Consider the following 25,007-nt stretch of genomic DNA (forward strand, 5'->3'; position numbering starts at 1 on the left):
CAAAGTACTTACACTGTGTCTACAAAGAATACAAACACAGCACACATACACACACTCACACACACACATCAAATTCATATGTATAGCTCTAGGCTTTCTGTAACCTATGGTAAGGATGTGAAAAGCCCTCACTTGAAGTAAATAGTTTTCAGGTCTAAGCCTGAGTAGAAGATGCAATGGAATTAAGTATTGGACTGAACTCCTGATTACCTTCCTTGCCTTCCAAAAAAGCAGCGGATTAGCATTGAATCGATCCATTCATATTGATATGGTGGCAAGAAATGAAATAATGGTGTATTCCCAGTCATCCACTCATCATTTGCTCAACTCCACACCAGTGCAGTTAGAGGTACTTTCTGGAAGACAGACAAATCCGATGGCTCAATGCACATGTCAGTGCTTTACAGTTAGCTTACGGAGCCAAAGGCAGTAGCAGCAAAGCACCATGGCTGACTTATTAGCAAGGGTGAAGTGCAGCTGCAGGAGGGAGCATAAATCCACACAAACATGTCCACTCCAATCAACAAAGAAACATTACCATACTTTAGGTTATCATAGTTAGCGGTGACAGATGATAGATCCTTTGTAAAAGTGTTGTTAGTAAGAACTGAAAGTATGAGAAGTGAAAAGGAGCAATAAGTATAAGGACAAAGAAGTATGATTCTCTGAGAATAATCAGGCAAAATCTATCTATCTAAGTTAATTTAAGAAAAGTATTCCTAATTATTTTATATTTGAAATATGTAAATTAGCTTGTTACAGACTGAAAGGACATGTAATGTATGTGCTAGTGCAAAGCTAGTGCAAAACTAATAACATAGCAGTCCTGTGGCTTTGACACAATTTGATCCAGAACAAGAGAACAGCATGGGTATGCTCATATTATTTAACATTATAGCTGCAATGAATAGTTGATTGATAGTAAATTATTTACAATTATATTAGTAATGAATGCATTTTTTCAGTTCAAAACGGTAAACATTGCCTGTTCCCAGCTTCTGGGACTGGGAGGATTTTATGCTTTGTGCTTTATGCTATGCAAGTTAAAGTCATTATCTTTGACTTTTAGAGTGTTCATATGAAACAAGCTATATGAAGTCATGACTTTGTGGGAAATTATCACAGGCATGATAGAACAATGAAAAGTTTTTTCAGCATTGACAAATAATTGTTAGTTACAGCCATATTTAGGCTAGGTGGCACTTGATCACCTGATAGATTAAAATCCAAGTTTTGGTAATGACAGCCAATAAACTGCAGATGATTGTGATCAGTGATCATTGATATTAGGCATATGTATTCATCATATACAACATTTATTAGTTCTTGGGACAGAAAGACAGACAGACAGATAGACAGATAGACAGATAGACAGATAGACAGATAGATAGATAGATAGACAGATAGACAGATAGATAGATAGATAGATAGATAGAACGATCATCTGAGACCAGTCTCAGCAGGCAGCACTGTGTATGTGTAGAATTAATTTCCAACCCAGTGGTGCTCAGTGTGAAATCTATTTATATACAACTTTTTCAGGGTGGTAATGGTGGTTTGGGGTGGAAGATACGTCAATGCGTTTGCAAGGCATGGGGATCAAACACAGTGCACAATCAAGCAAAACTGAGCTCAACATACTGTTCAGAAAGCCACAGAGACCCAACACTGACTCAGCACTATCTCATAAAAGGAGGAGTCAGTATCAAGACAATCCATGCTTCAAGAGTGGAAATGCTCCCCTGCAACTGAGCTGAATACTTATATAATGCCACTTCCTTATTCTGCAACCCTGGTGGCTTTTTTATCTGCTAGCTACTTTGTCCAAAAATAAAAACTTGAAACTGAAGGCACTGTCGATAATGAGCTTTCCTGTCTCTTCTCACACTGTTTTGGTGGCGACAATGCAGTCCAAGAGTCTTGGCAAAGATATTAGTGGCTCCACAAACAACGGCAAAGGAAAGAAAAATGTTTGAAAAACTGATCCATAAACAAGCACCGGATGTGTCTGAAAAACAGAACCGCTAATATGCCAAGAGAGCACAGGGACGGAGACATAACAAAAAGGGCTCTATTTTTGTGGCGGTGCATGGCTCATGGCTGGGCTTTGCACCAGTGAAGAAGCAGTTTAAAAAAAAAAAAAACTTAATCCCCCTGATGTGGGTGGGGATGTGAAGTACAGAGTGTGTCAGTATAGCGATCAAATAGTGCAGTGCAAGTTTGGTGTCAAAAATAGCAGGGATTTGTGCAGACCGGGTTAAAATGGTGAAATGCACAGTCATTCTTTACCTCGTATGTATGGCTTTACCAAAGTAATGTGTACATAAACAGACGTACCAACGCTTTTTGTGAAAAATATGCTAGGACATTTGAATTAGTATATTTTTTCTGAAGCAGGAAATAAGTAAAAGAGCACAAGACTGAGGAATACAGCATGTTAATGTCACATGCAATGTCAGGAATCTCTACAAGGGAATAGGCATCAAGCTCTAACACTAAATTTAATCCGAAATGAATGAATACATTTAAATTTAATTTAACTTAACAGTTTGGTAGATGTGTGAATTGTTCTTGTAGTAGCTTCAGTACAAGTCATTGCCTGTGCAGAAGCCCCACTGAGACCTACAGCCTGAGTAATTTACCTAGACTTAAACTAAAGTTAGGACAGATGTAGAGGGTTGGATATTATCTCTTTTACTACATAAATAGGACTTTTGCTGCACTACTTAAAAGACATCATATTTTCCTAAATCTTTGCTAAAGAACAGTGAAATGAGAGCTTTTAAGGAAGAATAGACAGAGAAGTATATGTTTATCTTACGGGCCAGCCGCTTTCTCGCGGAACAATACTGCTTAGAAAATAATACTGTGTGAAAACAATGTAATCTTATTGTCATTTGTGCTTGTGAGAAGGAAATTTTTTTTGGTTAAGGAATAATGTGGAATTAAATGCGTGTTTAAAATAAAGAGACACAGTATTGTTTGATAAAAATGAAATGGTTTTATTTATCATCAGCTATTAAACTGTTGATTATACCCAATTTCAACACCAAGTGCTGTCCATTTTATGACCTCTTAAAAAGCCTTGAGAACGGCACAGAGCGAGGCGCAGCATCAGTTTTCTCTCTACATGGTATTGATGATTAATGTAATTTTCATTGACATTTAAATTGGCTCTATATTCACATCTCTACAGACTGAAACATACTTGAACGTTATGATATAGGCAAATGGGAGTAAAGTTCAGATTATATCGGTACAGGGTGCAGCCGCACTCAACTACTGATTCCTACAAATCACAGAACCTACACAACAGGGTTATGTCTGTTGTTTTTGTCTTTTATTGTGGGGCACTTTTTGATGTGCATTATAAATTTACTTTATTTATTTATTTTATATATACTTGCGGATTACAAAAACTACACACCTTCACTGTACTTTATGTCTCAGTGCCCTGGGCAGATATGTCCCCCAACACACCAAGTAGTTACCTAACATGGTTGACCTATACACGTCGCATAATGCACAGCCTCAATGCATTTCACTGTAATGGGGAATAAAGACGCCGGAATGTGGAAATCCACTGTGTGCACTTGTGTCTTTTACTAGGGCAATGAAATCAAAAGCACTGACCCATGATGCAATATATGCTTGATGCTTCCAATACCATTTACCAAATGACTGAATCAAATGCAGTGGTTTACACAGAAACAGAAACTTTTTTTGTCACATTCTGGGAAACTCAATGAATCACTTATTTGTCACTGGTTGCACAGGGCATGTTAGAGCAATCAATGGCCAAAAACAATAAATTTTAAATATAAATGAAAACTCATATGAAATATATGAGTTATGTTCCATGAGACGGTGGTGTGGTTGGTACAGTTCTCAGTATGGGAACAGAGAAATACTTTCTTCCATTCTGCCTAACAGTGTTGCACAGCCCCCTGGTCTGCAAATATTATTTCTAAGCTTTTATTTTTGTGCTCAGTTTGACCTGAAATCAGGGTGTTTCAAGTATAAAGTTGACAGAAGTGCGCACACAGACCAAAATCACAAACTCCTCTCGTGTTCACAGTTGTTTATCTGGTTTTGAGTTGTGTTTTGCCCTTCACTTTGATATAAATTTTCCGTTAAAGGATGTATATGGTCCTTTCCTTTCAGTTAATTCAATACCTGTAGCCAGACAACATCTCTAGCGTAAAAGAGTGAGGATACATTAAAGGACTAATTGTATTTTTATATATTTTACATCGCACACAAGTCCGAACTTTAAAATTTTAAATTTTAAATGGCAGTAACCCAAAGAGGAAATGTTATTCTTGTCAGAAGCACACTACACAGTAGCAGTAACTTAACAGTACTGGACATATCTGTTTCACCTGATACTTCCTAATTCAATTGAGTCGGAAGTTATTTCCTCAAGGCAGGCGGTCTGATCCAGTTGTATGGCACCATAGAGCAGACAATGTCTGAGACCTAATTACAAAAACTATCAATTTAATTTAATTTCCTTTTAAAAAACATTTTTGGTTTTGCAAGAAGACATACATATGTATGTATTTATACTACTGACTGCAAAGTGAGAAAATGACAACCCTGCACAAGACAGCTCTATATCACTGAACACTGAAGATGCAGAACAGATTAAAGATACACTCAAGACACCAGGCAATGTGAATGAATGGGGATCATAATGTCAGTTTAAAGTTAACTATAAATCCCGCTGAAACAATACAATTTAACTGTCTGTGCCTTCATTACAGTAGCTGACAGCAAGGATTCAAATCATACAATATGTGAAGATATACCTAACTTTTTTTAACATGGAAAACACATTCCTCATGGGAACACACACATTGAGTTAATCTACATGGAACCTTTTTCATTTAAGACAATTTGACTTGTCATAGCATGTGAACCACAGGTGTAATTAATGCAGTTAATAATTGCTCAGTACGTTTGAGGTATGCCAGTAAGCCTGCATACAAAACACCAGTACCACCTTAGAATGGGTATATATTTCAGCCATTACAAATGTCATCAGTCCTTCCTGTGTTTTTTTGGTCTGCTAGAACAAAATGTCTGCTATGAAAAAGGCCCGCACAGTTTCTTGCACAATTCATCCCCTATAAATGCAAGGCTCCATGTAGCTGGCACAATCACGAGTTACAGGTGTGAGTAATAATGACTCCCACATTCAACAGTACCCTTTAGTGGTATCCACAGGTGGCATGCAGGCTTCCAATTAAACTGAGGGAGCTAAATATTACAGTTTGCAAGCGCTCGTGAAGAGAATTGCGGTGCCGTTGTGCTGATGATTCAGAATGAATATACCTTATAATGACATCTTCGAGACGTTAGTCAAGCCTCCAAGATTAGTCAAACCTAATGAAGTAAGGTGGCATGATAAACACATCATCTTCATTATATCAATTTTGCCAAACCCACAAAATGCCACCGAGCTATGCAACCAGACTTTCGTTGCGCTCTCCACATCCCTGTTCTTATAAATCATCTAAAAATTGTTTTTGATGCTTTTCTCTGCTTTTTCTGAGCTGTGCAGAAGTTTTTTTGCAGCTTGAACAAGAAATAAAAGTTTTAAATTAACTAACACGTTTGCTGTGACGTTGTTTCACACTAAAAAGGCCTCCAGAACTGTTAATAATAACTGTACAGCAGAAGTCACAATGTTAGTTTCTTCACAGTTCCTGTAGTCCTACTGGTAAGTGCAGTGAAGTTGAAAAGGTAAAATGATTACAATGTGAGACTGTGTATAAGTGCACTTGAGACGTAATCAGAAATAACATAAGGTACTAGCATCAATATCAAGCATAAGTAAATCATCAGTAAATAAGTCAATCAAGCAGAGCACGTTGCAGGCAGGTACAGTGAGGACGTGTCTTCCCGCAGAGCAATTTTGATTATGATTGGAGAGAAAATGGGTAGATATAGCTTAATCCCTGTTTCTGTGTCTATGCTGCCAAATTAATTTTCACACCACAGAAACATTCTGTTGCTAAGCTGTAATAAAGACATCCAGAAGATGGTCCCCATTGCACGAAGTTATAATTGGATACATTTTGTAAGATTAGAAGCAAAAAAAAAAAAAAAAAAAAGAAGTTTTGACAAGCCCCCAGAATGGAGGCCAAATAAATTGACAATACTACTGTATTAGGCTTAGGAAAGTCAGGGGAAAACAAGTTTACTGGTTGGTGAAAGTGATTTCAGTGAGTTTGAATCAATTTGGTTCTAGAGGGATTGTTGTATTGACCACAAAATATGTATGTATAAATGTGGATTTTGTTGATTGATTTCTGTCAGTGTTGAAGGTTTTATATAAAAAAACTGTGTGAAAAAGTGTGAAAAAAAGGACGCTGGAAGCCACTGGTTCTGGTTCTTGGGAGGCCTTCATAGAAACTGTTTGACAGCCTGACACATGTACAAGCCATATAGTAAAATGATTCACCTGTGCTTTAACTCTGATGGCCTGTGTTTTAAGACTGATAAATTGTTTTACAAAAGTACAAAGTTAAAGTAAGAAAGATGTTTTGTTTGAAATACTGTTTTATATTTTAATGTGTCTCTGTAGTCTCTTGTGCCCTGACCTTTGCTCGGCCTCCAGAGGCCTATGGTTGTACATGATCAGATTTCAGATTAGATGTTGATTTCCAGTAAAGAGGAAGCGAAAGTCTGCAATTGAAAGCAGAAGTCTGCACTTGCTGGCTACTCGACCCTTTAGATAAATAAAGAAGGCCTCCCTAAGGGCACATGTGCGTGGATCTCGCTCACATGAAAAGAAGTGTGAAAATAAGAAGTGAGTCAACAGTTTTCATCTTTTAAATCTGTATTATTTTTGAGTTTATAATATTCTTTAATACATTTTGAAACGTGTTTTTTGAGATAACATTCTCTATGTATCCCCTGCTGATGTCAAAATAATTGTTCTGATCAGCGAAGGGGCATTATTTGCTGATGTAAGTTATGAAAGACAAGCACCTTCATTTTGATTATTATAGGAGCAGGAGGAGGCCTTTCTCTCCTTTTGAAGTCAGAAAGAGATGAGTGTTGACATGAATTGATTTAATGTATTCTGCATTTCGAGTGATGCATTTAAAACGGATTTTTCATTTGTGCATGCATTTAGGATTATATAAGAGAAGGGATGTTCATTTGTTTTGTTTAAGAAGCGTGGCCTACTATATTTGGCCTCTTATGCGTTGAACATTTAAAAGATTATACTAACATGAGTTATAGAGACCTGCATGATATGTTTTATTACCATATTTGGAGAAACATTTGTGAACCAAGGCAAAGGAGTATTGCAACAACTGGACAGAAGGACCATCTACGCATAAAAGGGAAAAGTAATGTAAAAACCAATCAATGTGATCATCAAGTTCTGATAGCCAATGATTGTTTAAAAAAAAAAGCGTGGGGTCCTCCCTGTCTATTTCTTTATTTAGGTTGCTGACCATAGAGCTCTGCACAAACTTTTTGGGGCTTACTGAAAATAAATAAGTTTCTCTTTGGGTGGGCGCCTTGTTTTTGTCTATTTTTTGTCTTCACTTCTTCCCCCTCTTCTGGACTGGCGAGTTAGTATTTACTCACTTTAAAATCCACACTGCATACATTAATACACCTCATTACAGATGACCAGCAAACTGGCCCTTTAAGGAGCTCATTCCAGTTTATGTGTTCAGTGCCCTACTCTCTTGAATCTAAAGTGAGAGAGGACAAGGGGTTAACTAGGAAACTTTTGAATTTGGAGTTAGAACGGTCAGGCCAGTACCTAGTATTGAAACTAGCTTGTTATCAGAGGTCGCGCTTTTTCCTAAGTGGTGACACAAGAGAGCGGGGTTCCTTGTGGTGGGCCACTTGTTGCCACAAAACACAACCAATCAGTTCTATGCTGCCATCGATGTTTATTGCAAACAAAATATATATTATTTGTGGCTGGTGACTATATACTGTACAAAAAGTCAAATACTTACCTGCAATATAGTGAAAAAAATGTGAATATATATATTTTTTTTTGATTGCTTTTCATTTCTAAATATATTATGAAATATATTTTAAAAATGCCGCAAACCATAGGAAATTATTTTGTGTCCATATCATCTACATCTAAACTGAAGTATTAGGTGTGGCATATTTATGACAAATAATGCAAGACGTACTGCGTTGCAAGTTTTATACTATAACATCTATCTCATGATTGAGAATTTTCTAAGCATATGTGGTCTCACATTTGAACAAATACACAAATATAGATAATTCGGAAACAAATGGACAAATTTCCATTTGAAAAAATCTAATTAGGCTCAAGTCTTCCTTGATAAATGAAAGCCAATTTAGTTTTTTCATGCAAGATCTAGTTGCATCATTCTGCCCTGGCTGCAAATCGTATTCCCATCGATTACAGCAGGAAGGGGGCTTTGCAAAGGTCATAGAAGCCATTAAATGAGAATTGTATCCTTGATATATACTTTGAAGAACATTATATGTTTAGTGCTCAACCTTGACATCAGTGTAAACAAAAGCATTATGTATCCTGAAAAAAAAGTAGTATAAAAGATGAAAGAAAATAACCTGCACTGTGCAAGTAATGTAAAACCACCAAGGCGGATAACATGAGTTGTGTGCGAATGCATGCTGAGAGATATTTGAGAGACCCCTCTCACCTGAAGCAGATGTCACTCCAAGCAAATTAAAGAAATCATAGCAAGGTTAATTTCACATTCAGTGCCAATGCTGGCTAAGTCCCGTTGCAGTAAGCAATTTCCCACATTGTGTAGGGGAGCTGTGAGTACACTTCCTTCAGGGCTGCAATACACAGATAGGGCAGACATCGCTGAAGAATCCATTATAGCATAGAGCAGCATTTTCTACATCAATTTATCCTTTTAACTCCCGAAAATGGAGAACAACCCACGCTGCTACATTGTGTGCTGCTGCCTTCTGGCCCTAACTCAAGGTGTGGGCCCGAACTAGGGGTAGAATCACACACTGTGCAGGGTCTGCCTGAAAAACAGGTTGTTAGTTCGCCTTGATACATAACCCCTACCCTGCTCACTGGCTGTCAATCTGAGGCCGCCAAAAATCCAGAGAGTGGAACTGGGCCAAAGGAGCTTTAAGTCATGTCTGATTGCATGTGCTGCCACCTGAGTGACCTGTAGAATTACCTCACTGTTACTTTCTGTGCTGACATATTTAGCAAAACGCACTGTAGGCAGGAAAAACATTTTCAGCTGCGGGGTCTAGCTGGGCTAACAGATCTATGTAATTGTGTGATTATAGAAATAGCTTGGACACAGCAAAGAGTAGCATACATCACATTGCAAATATGGATACTAAGTAGCTTAAGAGGAAGAAAAAGCAATTAATGTGACCAAGAAAAAAGCTTTTTATTTGTTATATGCATTAGAATTGATGCAAAATATATCATTCGTCAACATTATTGAGAGATTTAATTTGCTTGCTTAAAAACTGTGTGGTACAGTAATAAATGTCCGTGCGAAACTTTGTGCTATATAGTTATGTGGATTAAACGAAGCATCGATGTAAAGAATTTAATCGATTTAATCGATGAATTGTTCCAGCCTTAGAAATATGCAGTTGATAAGAATTAAATAGGCACTGGTAAAAGAATGCTTCTATTTCAAAGGATTTGAGTTGAAATATGAAATACTTTTTTACTTTACCATTACATTGGAACATCCTGTAGTGTGTAACAACTGAACAAAAAGTTGACTCCATACCCCAGCTCAACTGTTCTTATTTTTTAATTAACTGTCTTGGCTGCCACAGTGCGTGGAATTGAATCAATCTGTCGACCTTGGCCAATGCATGAATACTAAACACACTGCAATAAGTGAATAAAAGAACAGAAAATGGAGATTATACATATACGATACTACCATATTTCACTTCTGTATTCTGAATGTGTGGATTTGACAACATTTGTAACAAGAATAGAAAAGGTGCTGAAACAAATGTAGATATATGTTTTTATACATATCTACTAGGTTAGTAATATAGAGATATATATGAATTTATCCAGCTATTGTCTTTTGACTTGATTTGGTCAGTTTAAAAAAGGTAATCCAATGTTTAAACAATGCAGATTAAAGCATAACTAAAACCTAAAAAATACAATGTCTCCCTACCTTTAAACAGATCCGGCAGCCTAACAATGTAATACTATTCGTCTATAGTGTCAAAATCCTCTGGTTTGGTGACAACAACTCTCTCTTTGGGTTTTAAACTGAACAAAACAATAAAATATGTAAACATCCCCTTTGGCACTGGGTATTTATAATGGGCATTTTATAAATTTTAAATACAAAGGAATAATTTGGAAATTGTGAAAGATTTTAACAGACTAAATGGCTACAGCTATTTAGCTTCACAATTTCTCATTCACCCATCCACACACATCCTTACGCACTGATGGCAGCTAGCTACTATGCAAGATGCTGGCCTGACCATGGGGAGCCATTTGGGGTTCAGAGTCTTGCCCAAATGAGCCACAGATGCCCAGATTAATCAATAATGAAATAATTAGTTCTAGCTCTAAAATCCTTGACAACGATGCTGGCCAAATTCATCAAAAAGGTCTAACAATCAAAAATAGATCCTTTCTTTTAAAGGAACCGAAAGTTTTATAGGTGTGAAAGAGTTAAAAGCCTGGAAGGAGATCATCTGACTGCCAACTGCCATTAAATATGTGTAGTGTGGCAGTTACTCAATATCACATTCAGTTAAAAAAGGTCTACTATTCATCACGTTGCAGACACTCCAATAAAGCGTGTGCCCATTGAGCACCTCCTTAGTGCGCAATATTCCGCTCAACAGCTGAATGGGGAAGTGTTAGGCACGGCTCCTGCTGTTGATATCTGAAATGTGAAATGCAGCGCCTAACTCTTTATCTTTCACCTCCCATCGTGTTTAAAGCATGCTCAAGTGTCAGCCCTTGAACTGTGCATCACTTCATTGCAAACTATGAGAAAAAAGAACCCGGTGGCGAATGAGAGATCCCCGGTGAACAGACCGCCAAAAACTTGCTTAGCATCTCTTAAGGAGCTGCCAGATTCCAGTGCGACATAGCAAGCACAACACAAGGTATGTAGCAGTGATATAAAGTCAAGTTTGAATAATTCATTGCACCATTCACACAGAAACCCACTGAGCTACTGTACTTATGCACTTGCTGTAACCACTTAGTTCAGGACCAAGCAAGTTCTGCTGGATCCAGCTTTAAGTACGCTACAGTACAAAAGCTCAGTACAAATACTGGAGTTAGTATGGTGCTGTCTGTTTCCTGAGGGAATGTTTTGGTGAAAGATATGCCTCATGCACTGAAATGAGAAGGCAAAACAAAACATATACAGTGGGGAGAACAAGTATTTGACACACTGCTGATTTTGCAGGTTTTCCTACTTACAAAGCATGTAGAGGTCTGTCATTTTTATCATAGGTACACTGTGAGAGACAGAATCTAAAACAAAAATCCAGAAAATCACATTGTATGATTTTTAAATAATTAATTTGCATTTTATTTCACGACAGAAGTATTCTCTACATGCTTTGTAAGTAGGAAAACCTGCAAAATCAGCAGTGTATCAAATACTTGTTCTCCCCACTGTGTGTATAAACTTACACATATATATATATATACACACATATATATATATATATATACACATATATATATATACACACACATATATATATATATATATACACACATATATATATATATACATACACACATATATATATATATACATACACACATATATATACACACACACATATATACACACACACATATATACACACACACATATATATATATATATATATATATATATATATATATACATATATACACACACACACACACATATACATACATACATACAACTACATACACACACAGTTGTATGCAAAAATTTAGGCACCTCAATGGACAATTTCCATGATTTTCATTTATAAATAATTGGGTGTTTGGAAAAGCAATTTAATTTTGAGCTATCAAATAACTGAAAGACACAGTAATATTTCAGTAGTGAAATGAGGTTTATTTGATGAACAGAAAATGTGCAAAATGCATCAAAACGAAAGTAGACAGGTGCATAAATTTGGGCACCCCAACAGAAATATCACATCAATATTTAGTTGAGCCCACTTTAGCAGAAATAACGGCCTCTAGACGCTTCCTTTAGCCTGTAATGAGTGTTTGGATTCTGGATGAAGGTATTTTGGACCATTGCTCCTTGCAAAACATCTCCAGTTCAGTTAGGTTTGATGGTTGACGAGCATGAACAGCCCGCTTCAAATCACCCCACAGATTTTCAATGATGTTCCGGTCTGGGGAACATTGTTCTTGTTCCTCCGCATAAATGCCAGAGTAGATTTTGAGCAGTGTTTTGGGTCGTTGTCTTGTTGAAATATCCAACCCCGGTGTAATTTCAACTTTGTGACTGATTCCTCTACATTATTCTCAAGTATCTGCTGATATTGAGTGGAATCCATGCGACCCTCAACTTTAACAAGACTCCCAGTACCAGCACTGGCCACACAGCCCCACAGCATGATGGAACCTCTACCAAATCTTACTGTGGGTAGCAAGTGTATGTCTTAGAACACTGTGTTCTTTTGCCGCCATGCATAACGCCCCTTGTTATGACCAAATAACTCCATCTTTGTTTCATCAGTCCACAGCACCTTTTCCTAAATGAAGTTGGCTTGTCCAAATGTGCGTTTGCATACCTCAAGCGACTCGTTTGTGGCGTGTGTGCAGAAAAGGCTTCTTCCGCATCACTGTCCCATACAGCTTCTCCTTGTGCAAAGTGCGCTGAATTGTTGAACGACGCACTGTGACACCATATGCAGCAAGATGATGTTGTAGGTCTTTGGAGATGGTCAGTGGGTTGTTTTTGACCATTCTCACCATCATTCGCCTTTGGCTCTCCGATATTTTACCACTTTTGGCCTTAACAAGAACTGTGCCTGTGATCTTCGATTCCCTCACTATGTTCCTCACAGTGGACACTGACAGCTTAAACCTCTGCGATAGCTTTTTCTAGCCTTCCCCTAAACCATAATGTTGAACAATCTTTGTTTCCAGGTCATTTGAGAGTTGTTTTGAGGCCCCCATGTCACCACTCTTCAGAGGAGAGTCAAAGAGAACAACAACTTGCAATTTGCCACCTTAAATACCTTTTCTCATGATTGGATGACCGGTCTATGAAGTTAAAGGCTTAATGAGTTCACCAAACAAATTGTGTGTTCCAATTAATCAGTGCTAGGTAGTCACAGGCATTCAAATCAACAAAATGACAAGCGTGCCCAAATTTATGCACCTGTCTAATTTCTTTTTGATACATATTGCACATTATCTGCTCATCTAATGAACCTCATTTCACTACTGAAATATTACTGTGTCTTTCAGTTATTTGATAGCTTAAAATGAAATTGCTGACCCAAACACCCAATTCTTCAAAAATCATGGAAATATTCAGGGGTGCCTAAACTTTTGCATACGACTGTATATATATATATATACACACATACACACACGTGTGTGTGTGTGTGTGTGTGTGTGTGTGTGTGTGTGTGTGTGTGTGTGTGTACAGTAGCTTCTTGGAAAGACAGAGGGAAAAATGTGTCCCAGCTGAGTCCTATCACAGGAAACAATCAAATATGTATTCTAGTATTCTAGTCAGCCTTTTCAAAGGTCACACTTCAATCCCACGGATTCAAATCTCAATGGAAAAAGCTTATCAAAGCAATTTTGCCCAGCCATCCACCCAACCAAACTGGACTGAAACAGACTATGCCCCTCCTCCCCCACCTATGACCTATGAAAGAGTGGTGAAGAACTGCAGCACAGTACTCCACGCGTAGGCAATACCCTGAAAGGCTGACATGTCCCAAGCTATTGTATGCTCTAGAGTAAAGTAAGTAGCTATGTCAAGAGCTAAATTAATAATGACAGAGTAGCTTCTGAGAGTATTATCAATGTACTTACTTGTGATGGTATTCCTTCTTTAAATTCAGCCTTTATTTAACCATACATGTTGCTTAAGTATATGTTTTAATGACAACAAAGGCCTGGGGAGGAGCTGCAGGGTAGAGAATGATCACACCGATGCACACAAACTAGGCAGTTTACCATTAATTCCTTTCAACTGGTGAGTGAGCTGCAGCAAGGGAACAGTGGGGGGGGTACAATCTTTGCTCAACGGTAAGGAGAGCACTAAATATTCACTTTGCACATGCAGATTTCGCCAGCTGATAAGGGGACTTATCATGCAGCAGTCATACCAAACTCAGACTTCACTGTCAAGCAAATTTTAAAATGGGCAATTAAACAGCAGCGATTCTTGAAGCACATTAAGCTTCAGACATATGCTGGCTCCATTCTCTCTCCTAGTAAAATGTCAACAAAAGATTATCTGTGTGTTACAAGTACTTGCTTCAGTTTGCATCTCTCTAATTGAGGAATATGCATCGACTTTACACACACACATACTGGGCCAAATTATCATCTCAATAAACAGTTTATGGCCACACTTCACTGGACGCACAAAGTTTATTATTAGCTGGCAGTTTGCTGGTTGGCGGAAGGGGAGAAAAGGAAAAAAATGCGGAATAGGAACTTGACAGTAAGTCAGGGCAATTTATCATTCTGTCAAACTTCACTGTCTGCTGCAGCAGAACTATCTACAGAGCGAAAAATCCCCACCCACACCCCAAAATGGCTGAGTGTTGAAGAGTGAGGCTGGCAAATAAAACATGCCATGTAGACACGTTTGTCACTTTACAGCCATTTCACCTGCTTGACCTAATGATTACGAGTGAACTTGTTTGAACCAACAGTCTCCAAATTATAGTTGGCCCCAGACACTCGTTTCCAAACCCATTGTAATGAATAACATAACTGTTTTAGCACTGATACTGTATACCAACATCTTTTTTCCAAAATCCCCATCTGTAAAAAAATACAATTCTAGTTAGATTTTATAACTTCCTTAATAAGATTGGAGTATGACTGTAATTATTCCCTGCAATTAATGACCTGTTACCAATTTGTAAATCCTAAAATCATTTACATTTTAAAAAATGTTTTGTTTTGTATTGATGTAAAACTCAAGTAGTTCAGTTGGTGGCTGCATGTCTGCTTTTATCTGATAAATATTTCCACATGCTGTGACTGCACATTCAGGTTGCCTATGCATTTGTTGGACTGCTCTGCATATCCAACAGATTTAATGGAATTCCATCGATAGATAATTAGCCTATTACAACCTTTCGGTTGTACCACGTCCTTTGTACAAATCGGCCCTTACTATAATAACCAACTCAAAGATCCCATGGCAAATGGATTCTTTTCTGATCTGCTGGGAGACAGTCTGTGATTACATTTAGTCCCGGGCTCTTTCATTTGACCAGCATATCATTTCTTCTTTGGTATACTTCAAAGTGTGGCCACTTCAAAGTAGAATGACTGACTGCCACTCGGACTCTGAGGATGGCTCTTTTGATCATCTTCTGAAAACTCCCCAAACGCAATCGGGGCAAGCACCAGCAATGAGGATTTGACAGCCATAAGATAAATGCACTCACCCTCACAGCTATCAGATAAGCACAGCATGCTCTAATCCATTAATATGAAAATGAGGGAGGACTAGACGTAGCTGGGTGGGGGCTTGGCAGTCACATGCTTTGGAATGTGATTTCAAAAGGAGGATTCAATATTCAAAGCACTTAATGAGGTATGTGTGCCCTGACTAGCAATCACCTAAATAAATTCTAATAATAAAAATATTCTTCAACAAAGCACTTTAAATCAGAGGTATCTGTGCAGTGATGAGAGCTGCAATTTTTATACCAGAAATCCTAAAATTCTCGTAACGTCACAGTTTGCCCCTCAGTCCATCTCTTCAGCCAAAAACTCTCTTCTCCACCTCCCTGCATGTGTCCTGTCCCACAGGCCATGTTCTTTACCTCAACTCTCCAGACCTGCTGTCCTCAAGCTGTCCACCAGATGTCCTTGGACTTTCACTCCTTTCCTCGTCACCTGACCGCCCCACCCATCTACACACCTGTTCTCACTCATCTCATCAGCCCTGCAGTTACATTCAGCCCAGAAAAAACATAGGAAAAATTTATTTGAACAGAAACGGCGGTACCTTGAACACCCTGTTGTGTACGCAAGCGCACTGCACTTCACTGCCTTTTTAATATTGAAGTGTTTATATAGACCTCGCTGCTGATTGGTAACACCTGTGACACACCCACCAAATGAGAGAAAACATACCTCAAAGCTTGTTGCACGCAGTTGCATTCCATTTCAAGGAAACGTGTCATTGAACACAGAAACCGTAGCAAACCGGTGCAACACATTTTGTGATTGAACTTGCCCCGGCCTACCTCGCACACTGCTCACCTGAGCAGTGTGCATTCCTAATCAGCCACTCACCCTTTATACAAGTTCACTTCCATTGTTCATAGTCAAGTTCATCAAATTTCCGTATTGGCCGTGGTCCTAGGTGCTTGCTGGCGTTTTGCATTATCATTATCTGGGCTTATATCTGCCTGCCTGAATGTTTGTTGCCAGTGAGCCTGTGCACCTGTCTGCCTACATGAACCTGCATGTAAGCTCATTTTGCACTAAATCACTGAACTGCATCAATCTGCCTGTTTCGTCTGGGTTTTGGATCCAGTCTCCGTTGCCCCTGCTAGCCCACCCTGACAGATCAAAATGTTTGATTTTGTAATAGAATGAGCTCTGGTAAGACATTAACTGCTGCACTGAGCAAGTAACAACATCCACGTCTTGGACTAAATCTGTAGTTAACTGTTTCAGTCTCATTTCAAAATGGAAAGTGCAGAAGTAGCAACATTTTAGGAGATGTTTATTTCTGGAATACTGATAACCTACAGCATATGGATAACTTGTTTTTACAGGATACTGTATTTTAAAATGGGATTTCTTTTTCTTCTGCTGATTTCACCCAGTCACAGCCTCTAACAGCTCCACAGAGCTCATGGGTTTTTTCCTTTTATTTGATTTTTAATGGATGGCTTAAATTTTTTTATATTATATACGTTTTTCAAAATACATTCCTTAAGATACTGCATATGGATTTGTTAAAAAACATGTGGTGCAATGATTCGGGAAATGTAGGCTAGGGGACGATTGAAACGTGGTACGAATGAAACACAGCGATTTTCTCGGAGCCCATACAAGTTTGATATGCCAAACTACCCCAGCACATACAGTCCACAGTACTTAACAGAACCGGGAAAAATCAGGTGGATACGTCACACTTTCACGGAGTTAAGAAGCGGGTTTCAATCACGGAAAGTAAATAAACTTAAGTGATCATCAGTTGTGTTGATTGTTTCTTGTGCCATGGTCATGATCACATGAAAGATTAGTTAGTACTTCCACATCCTGAAGTTTTAAATGTCAAAGTTTTACAGTTTAGAAGCTAGTGAAGTTTAAATGTCAGGAGTCACTGTCGGGACGATTGAAACACCTGTTGCCATGCTACCTTATTTAGATACAGCGGGAGGGGTGCAGAGTCCACTAGGCTGCAGGCTGGACCATCAGGATACTCACAGACAAATAACAGGGTCCTCACAGTAGACCAGGAAAACAGGTTGCAGATGTACACAAAAAGGGCAACCAATATCTAATCCAAATGTTCCTTAGCTGTTGGATATTCTAGTTAGCTAGCTAAGTTATATTTATACTATTTTTATTAAGAAAAAGGACATAATGAGTTTGCAATTACATATTAAGAAGGGCAGTGACAAGCTTTCTAAATAAAAACAACATTTAAATATATATCGTTGTGTTTCTTCCGTCCCACCCCTGTGTTTCATCTGTCCCGCACAGTAGGGACGAATGAAACAATGCGCACCTTTCCTTCAAAGTATAATTATACTGAAGTCGTTCCATATTTTAACAAGATAACACCTGGAACCGATAGAACACACACGTGAGTTGTTGATGACAACAACAAATGACTTCTGTCTGTAACGTAACGTAAAATGACGTATATCTGAAAAGTGTTTCAATCGTCCCGGCTCTCCCCTACTATTAAAATTACTTAATGAACTTCCATTTAAATTCATTGCACACAAATTGGTTCATATCCTCTTTACGCAAGTGCAACTGTGTCATTAGCTAGACAGGCCTCACTATGCAGGATGGACTAGTCTATGGATGAATCTGAACTATTATTTAATTGTGAAGCTAGATCTTGACACCCCCAAAGCTGAGCTGAGGTTGGATGGGGATACATGTTGGTAATGGCATGTAAACAAGCAATGCCCTTATCTTACTGTTGTATCTCTCCAGCAGTTTCAAACTAAGGTGAGACTGCTGGTCAGTGGGTCGAAACTATTTATAACTGATTCCCAGAAAAACAATGAATTGCAATTGTTTCTGCCCTTAAATACTCGATTCGAGATGAAAATGTTGCAGGAGCTCAAGTGTACTCACTCTCCATAATACTGTATGTTCACTTGAAATATATTATTACATGTATCCATTCCTCCTCCCTCCTTGTGTCATGAATCCATCCAACCTGATCTTTCTCTTGCTGCATCCCCTCCCCTTCCATCTCTTCATCTGCAACATAACTACCAGTCCTCCCTTGTCCTCAGTCTATCGCCTATTGATTCTATCCAAGCTTCCTCGTTTCCTCTCTCTATTCATCCCTCCCTCCCTTCCATCCATCCTTTATCCATCCATCCAGCCAATCATTAGCATAGGTATGTGAGAGGTGAAGTGAACTCACCTAATGGGGTTATGTGTCTCCAGGAAATGGTTGGCTCAGGTTTCCCACTGGCTGTGCAGATGAGCAACACATTGCTGCCCTCGTTTACCGTGATGTCAGAGGAAATGTCATATATCTTGGGAGGAACTAGGGAAAAAAAGAAGTAAAGAAAATACAGAAACAAGATTAGCATTTCAAATGCGCAACCTGTGGTTCATTCGCCAATAGCATCTATACATAATATTACATTAGAGAATAAAGGAAGGTATGATGGGTATTTTAACTGGCCATTGTTCCAGTTTTGACGAAGGGGATCCAGTACATGTTAAACTTTAATGACCCCTCACTTTAAGTCTAGTTCACACTACACGATTTTTAAGCCCGATTTGCCGGTCAGCGAGCTCAGTGACCTTCGGGCTGTGATCAGGGCTATATAAGTGATCGATCGGTGGTCGCCAGTCTTGAACTACTCAAGGATGCGTCAAAATGGCTCTACGACACATTTCTGCCAGATATCTAGCATGTCAGATATCTGGAAGAGTCGGCCGACTCAACATCTACATCCAGTGAATGAGAGCAGGCAGCTGGCAGAACAGGCAGCTACTTTTTCACTGCAAAACACTTTTTACTCACCTCCAACTCTCTCTGTAGCACAGAGAATCCCAGCTACCTGCGTGTGCTAATCCATTCTTTCACCCATATTTTTTGTCTTTATAATTGGTATCTTCTGGTAACAACAGATGTTTGGTGTGTAGGTTCGCGTCATTTCCCATTTCCCATGTGTTTACTGGACAAAATGTGGTTTGGAAACCAGCGTCGGGTGACAGAGTCGTTGTCAGCTCACGCAGTGTGTGACCCCCTGGCACCGATCAGTGTGAATGCCACAAGTTGTGTAATGTGAACGGCACGGCCATCGGCCGACACTGAAAATCATGTAGTCTGCACGAGCCTTTAGGTAAAATCCTGCTCACTTATATTTAGACTCCATGATTCAGTCTGACATTGCCAATGTATTAAATGTTCTCTGTAGGGGGGAGTATTTAATTTTCTTCTTGCCAATCACAGGTTTCCAGTCATTTAAACTGTATAGTTTGTGTAAGTCAAGCAAGATAAATAAAACACAAGCAAAGGTGTCTTGAAAATGGAAACTTACAGACAAGGCCTTGGTTTTTCTAGGAACTGTTATGGCATGAATACTAAAACAAAACTAAACAAAGGTGTTTCAATAAACACAAAACAATTATTTGTTACATTTTCGCATACATATATTAACATGCTGGTTAGGCAGGCAAGCTAACTAGCTAAATTATCAGAAATACAGTCCTGCTTCAATCATTTTCTCATGTCACTATAGTTTTCTCATAAGGAACACTTATCTTGAGATTTGTCATGATAATATGAGGAAAAACCACATCAATTGGACAGAAGCGGGTCTCTAGTGGTTGCTAACATGTAAGCTAAACGTAGCTTGCTAGCCATGTTAGTCAGTCACCGAAGTCAGGCATGTGTTCAGTAGTATGTCTTGTTTACAGTGCACGATAAACACACCTCTCTTTTAAAACAATGAGATCATCACGGACATGATTCATTTGTGTTTATTCTATAGTTAGATCAATATATAAATATATCATGAGGGGGGGATTAAGCTGCTGACCGCAACTATGTTATGTATATTTCCTGACAAAGGTCGGCACAGTCAGTTAGTCATTTAGTCCCACCCACAAAGGCTTTGACTGACTCAGTTGTTTCTCAAACAGCTATTCACAAGAACAAAACCAGACCTTTTTTGAATCACTCAACAAAATTGAAATGTGGGCAGTGATTCATAGCTCTGGAAGCAGGCTACACTTTAGGTAGTTTGGAAGCTGTGTATCATAAATCCATAAGTCCCTAAAAATTTTCGAAAAAGAAAAGTTCTTTTCTATTGAGGGCAGCTCATCAACAGTCCCTGCTGGACATCACTTACTATCATAATTTACAAGTTTCTGGGCACTTAAATCCTCTTGGAGCTTTGATGTTAAAAGCTTCGGTATTTAGGCTGCTCAAAACACACAGACACATACAGCCACCCACAAAGGCATTTAAACACATTCAGCTAAGTACACATGCACATGGACGCACGCACACACACACACACACAGGCTTATGAGACACTATTTTAATCGGCAAGATTTGAATCTCTGAGGGAGCTTTTCTGCAGTGGACTGTGCTATATAGTAATGGCTTCTCAGTCATCTGGGGCTTCAAACTATTCTACCCTCTGATCCCTCCTGATGCCTGCTAAAAAACTAACAAAAGAAAAGTTGATTCAACAATTTCCTTCTTTAGACCCACCAACACTTTTTAGAGTCACATGGTCTCTTTTGTCATTGAGCTCTGTCCAGTTTAGCTGTGGCCACCCTCACTTGCTCCTCTTCACTCTATTGTGAGCAACAATACAGAGGATGTTGCTAAGAACATATAATATGAACAATGACCATAACTACCATATGTTTAATTAGTTTTAGATTTAATTAGATTTATCATACTGCCCTTGGCTTCCCTTGTAAATTATTCTTTAATCGAGTAAAGAAGTAAATAATAAAAACTTTTACTGAACCCCGCAATATGCACCTCTATAAAACTGAATCGATCGTCATCAATAAGCCCATAAACACTGCACTACAACCCGAATGTACTTTATGTATGTGCACTAATTGTATATTAAGGGCAAATAGCCTACAGTCTAATGCTGCATGGTGCCATCATTAAAAGCATCAATACTAGAACCATGGCTCAAGGACAAACAGATCTCTGATTCACAATTGGTGCCACCCCAGTCTGACCTGACCCAGCCTCACACAACGACACGAGTGACTTCTCAGGAAAACATTCTCATCACTGCAGTTTTCTGTTTTGTGGGGGGATAGGAGTCATTTTGATCAACAGATCTGGATCTAAATGAGATGAAAGAGGCGGACCTTTAGTGGGAGAGGACCGGAGGCGATGTTGAATCTAGGTTATTGCTTGTCAGACTCCTGTGTTTACTTGCTGCAGGACCCCACTGTTGACACATCTCCTCAGTGTCTGATAGCACAAAATTGAAAATGTTGAGGTTGTCTACTGATCCTATCTCTCTCTGGCAGGGACTGAGAGGTTTTCAAAGGTTCAGATGAAGAGCCCTCAGTTTTTCAGCTCAGAGACACTACAGCTGACTTGCTTTACTGTATAACACTGTTTGCCCGGCAGAGAATAACAACTAAGTCTGGGAAACAGAATAAAAGATCAATACACCACACTCAAACTTAAGATGTGGCAAACTTTTATCATCTATGGAATATGGACGTCTGTGAAGAACTAACTGCACAGTAATTTATTCACCAGACAATAACCCATGCTTTTGTTCCATATCTTTAAAAACTATTGTAGTTAGACACCATCAGACCGCAACTTTATTTGAGGCACAACAAACATATGGAATTCTATTTAAATCAATATTAAATTATTAAAGTATATGAATAAAAAAAATGCCTGAAATAAATAAATGAGGCACTGAATATATAAATACATATAAATTTAAAAATATAAATTAGTCAATATAGTTATAAATAGGTTTTTATTTAATTAATTTGTTTTTCAAAATCCACATTTATTTATTTATAATGTGGTATTATGAAATAAAAGTCCCCTGAAATGAATAAATGTGGAATTATAAAATGAAAGTCCTCTGAAATAAATAATAGCAGTCCTTTGAAAACCTATTTATTTATTGAACTATTTTGCCTCATTTTCAGGATTTATTTCATAAGCATATTTATTTATTTAACACTGATCTAAATGGCATTCCATACAAACATATTTCTACATTTAAATCATCAAGTTTAAGGAATTCCATCAATAAAACATCTATTGTCCATTGGATGTTAACAATGTTTAGCTAAAGCTGTTGCAGTTAGACTACACTACTACTCTCAGTTATGGTGCAAAAGAATGACGATTCACGCGTGTCCTAAATCTCAATGTACTGCTCACTGTTAAGTATGAACCATTTATTATAATATGGGGAACCGTGAATATATGATAAAGGGACTTTTGACACAGCTAATGCATAAACAAAACATGATTCGGATCTGTTGTTTCTTCTCTAAAAAAACAACAACATCATAAACAAGATCTTATATAAGTGTGGGTCTCGTTGCTAGGTTACAGTGCTGAGACATTGCAAGCACTGTTGCTGTGGGGCCATAGGAGGAACATTTGATGTTGAGGGCTGAAGGAGGTTTCCATTTGGCAAATAGAAACTTAAATCTATTTGAAATTCCACACCCACTAATAAGAAAATCAAGATACCAGGTAGCTGCAAACATTAAAGTGTATAGTTTATGTCTACTTCTTAGTGTTGGCTGTTAATGGTGAAACTGATAACTGGGTAATTTCAAACTTAATTATAATTGTTGATTTCACACACTAATTATTCATATGAATGTGTGTGTTTGTAATTGGTGGTGTGAATAGCATTGTTCAGTAGCAATGTTAAAAGCCAACACAGCGGAAAGTCTTAACCTTGCAGTGAGGATAATGACGGTGAATGGGGTTTAAGGTGGCAGCATTAAAGCTGTTTCACACCAGTCTGATGCAGAAACTGTGAAAATGTGCATACAGAATTACAGAATTTAACCTTTGGTCACACCGGCTCTGATAATTTCCTGCATTTTTGTGTTACAAATCACACCAAAATAAGAAAAAAAAAGCACCTGAATTGGATGGTGGTGTCAGCGATGACAATGTTGCTCCTTGAGCTAAAATGATATCATGGATTCTTTAGGCAGTGTATCCGAATGTCAGCGGCAATTTAATGCCTCTGTGTAAACGTTAGTCCCACACCTCAGAAGGCAACACAGTTAATACCTTGACCCACTCAGTGTGTGTCAGTGTGCTTCAGATGTATATTTTCATCTAATATTTTATTTGAATCATTGACAGACTATAGTATAACACAGCTGAAGTGGGATCAGACCTAATGGCTCATTCTGCTTTCTGCAAAGAGTTTAAGGTAATCAGCTTTTACCACAAGGTACAAGGATGTTTGCAGTAAAAACAGCGAGTAATCACTGTGCTCAAAAACTATGGCTTGAGTTTTGATTTGTTCAAATACTTTCTTCAACAGAATAATTCAACATTTAGACAGATACGTTTATATGCTTTCTAATGGAAAATGACAGATGTACATTCCTGTCCATTCAATATGAAGCTAAAGCTAGCGGCCATTTAGCTTAGCTTAACATAAAGACTGGAAACAGGGAAAGAGCTAGCCTGTCCCTTGATCTTCTCAGCTAACTCTCTGCCAGAAAGAAAATAAGCATATTTCTCGAAATGTCAAACCCTTTCTTAGAAAATGTCCAGAAATTCCTATAAATCAGGTTGTGCATTTTTACTGAATGGGTGCAACCATCGGTTACCGTTTCCAAGTCGAGCAACTAAACCAGTGGTTCTCAAACCTTTTCACATCAGTGACCCCTAAACTAATAGAAATTAGACCACGGACCCCCATTTGATAAGATTTTGTTGCAGGGTCCCCCATCTGATTTTTTTTGTTACAGAAAGTATATGGAAACCTATGACCAAAATAGTCAGACATTCTGTCACTGTGCTACTTACGGATAGAATTATAATCAAAATTAAAGCTGCAAGCAGCGTTGGGTGGGCCCTCGCACTTGTAAGCGCGTCCGCGCGTGAGCCGGCCGAGTTGCACATTCTGGAGTTCTGACGGTGCGGCTGTGAATTTCCTACGCGGTTCCGACGCCGCATGAATGTGCTATATGTCACTTCCTGTGTCCCCTATGTGGAGCTACATAGCACTTGCCGCTATGAATATAAATCGGTATTGACGTGTAGATGTCTGCGGGGTGGGAGAGTTATCAAGCACGTAAAGTTTGTTTCAGATGTGAACATGTACACTGAACAATAATGTACCCAAACAATAAAATAAATTCCTTTTATATTTCCCTGCCTTGTTGTTTATGTGTACATACAGAGGAAGAATGTGAGAACAGCACACATTTCATTGTTACTGTGTGTTAGAGCATGCGAGAACAGTGGATACTTTTAATACAGCCCACACCCCTAATACTGTGTAACTATAACAAGTAGAGAACAGAAGAAAAAGATGTTCTTTCTTTACAACTGTCTGCATAGCTTATTCATATTGTGTAATGAATGAAAATA

The 25,007-nt window shown here is 38.4% G+C and overlaps 1 protein-coding gene across 1 annotated transcript in view; it reads right to left on the reverse strand.

Annotated features, from left to right (window-relative positions):
• The window catches only part of negr1 (neuronal growth regulator 1), a 192,603-nt gene that overhangs the window by 63,804 nt on the left and 103,792 nt on the right, over nt 1–25,007 (reverse strand). Inside the window, exon 3 of the mRNA XM_046048950.1 lies at nt 18,825–18,950. Coding sequence (XP_045904906.1) covers nt 18,825–18,950 — 126 coding nt within the window. The remainder of the gene's footprint in view (nt 1–18,824; nt 18,951–25,007) is intronic.

This window comes from Micropterus dolomieu, linkage group LG05 (assembly GCF_021292245.1).
Source record: "Micropterus dolomieu isolate WLL.071019.BEF.003 ecotype Adirondacks linkage group LG05, ASM2129224v1, whole genome shotgun sequence".
NCBI classification, from domain to species: Eukaryota; Metazoa; Chordata; class Actinopteri; order Centrarchiformes; family Centrarchidae; genus Micropterus; species Micropterus dolomieu.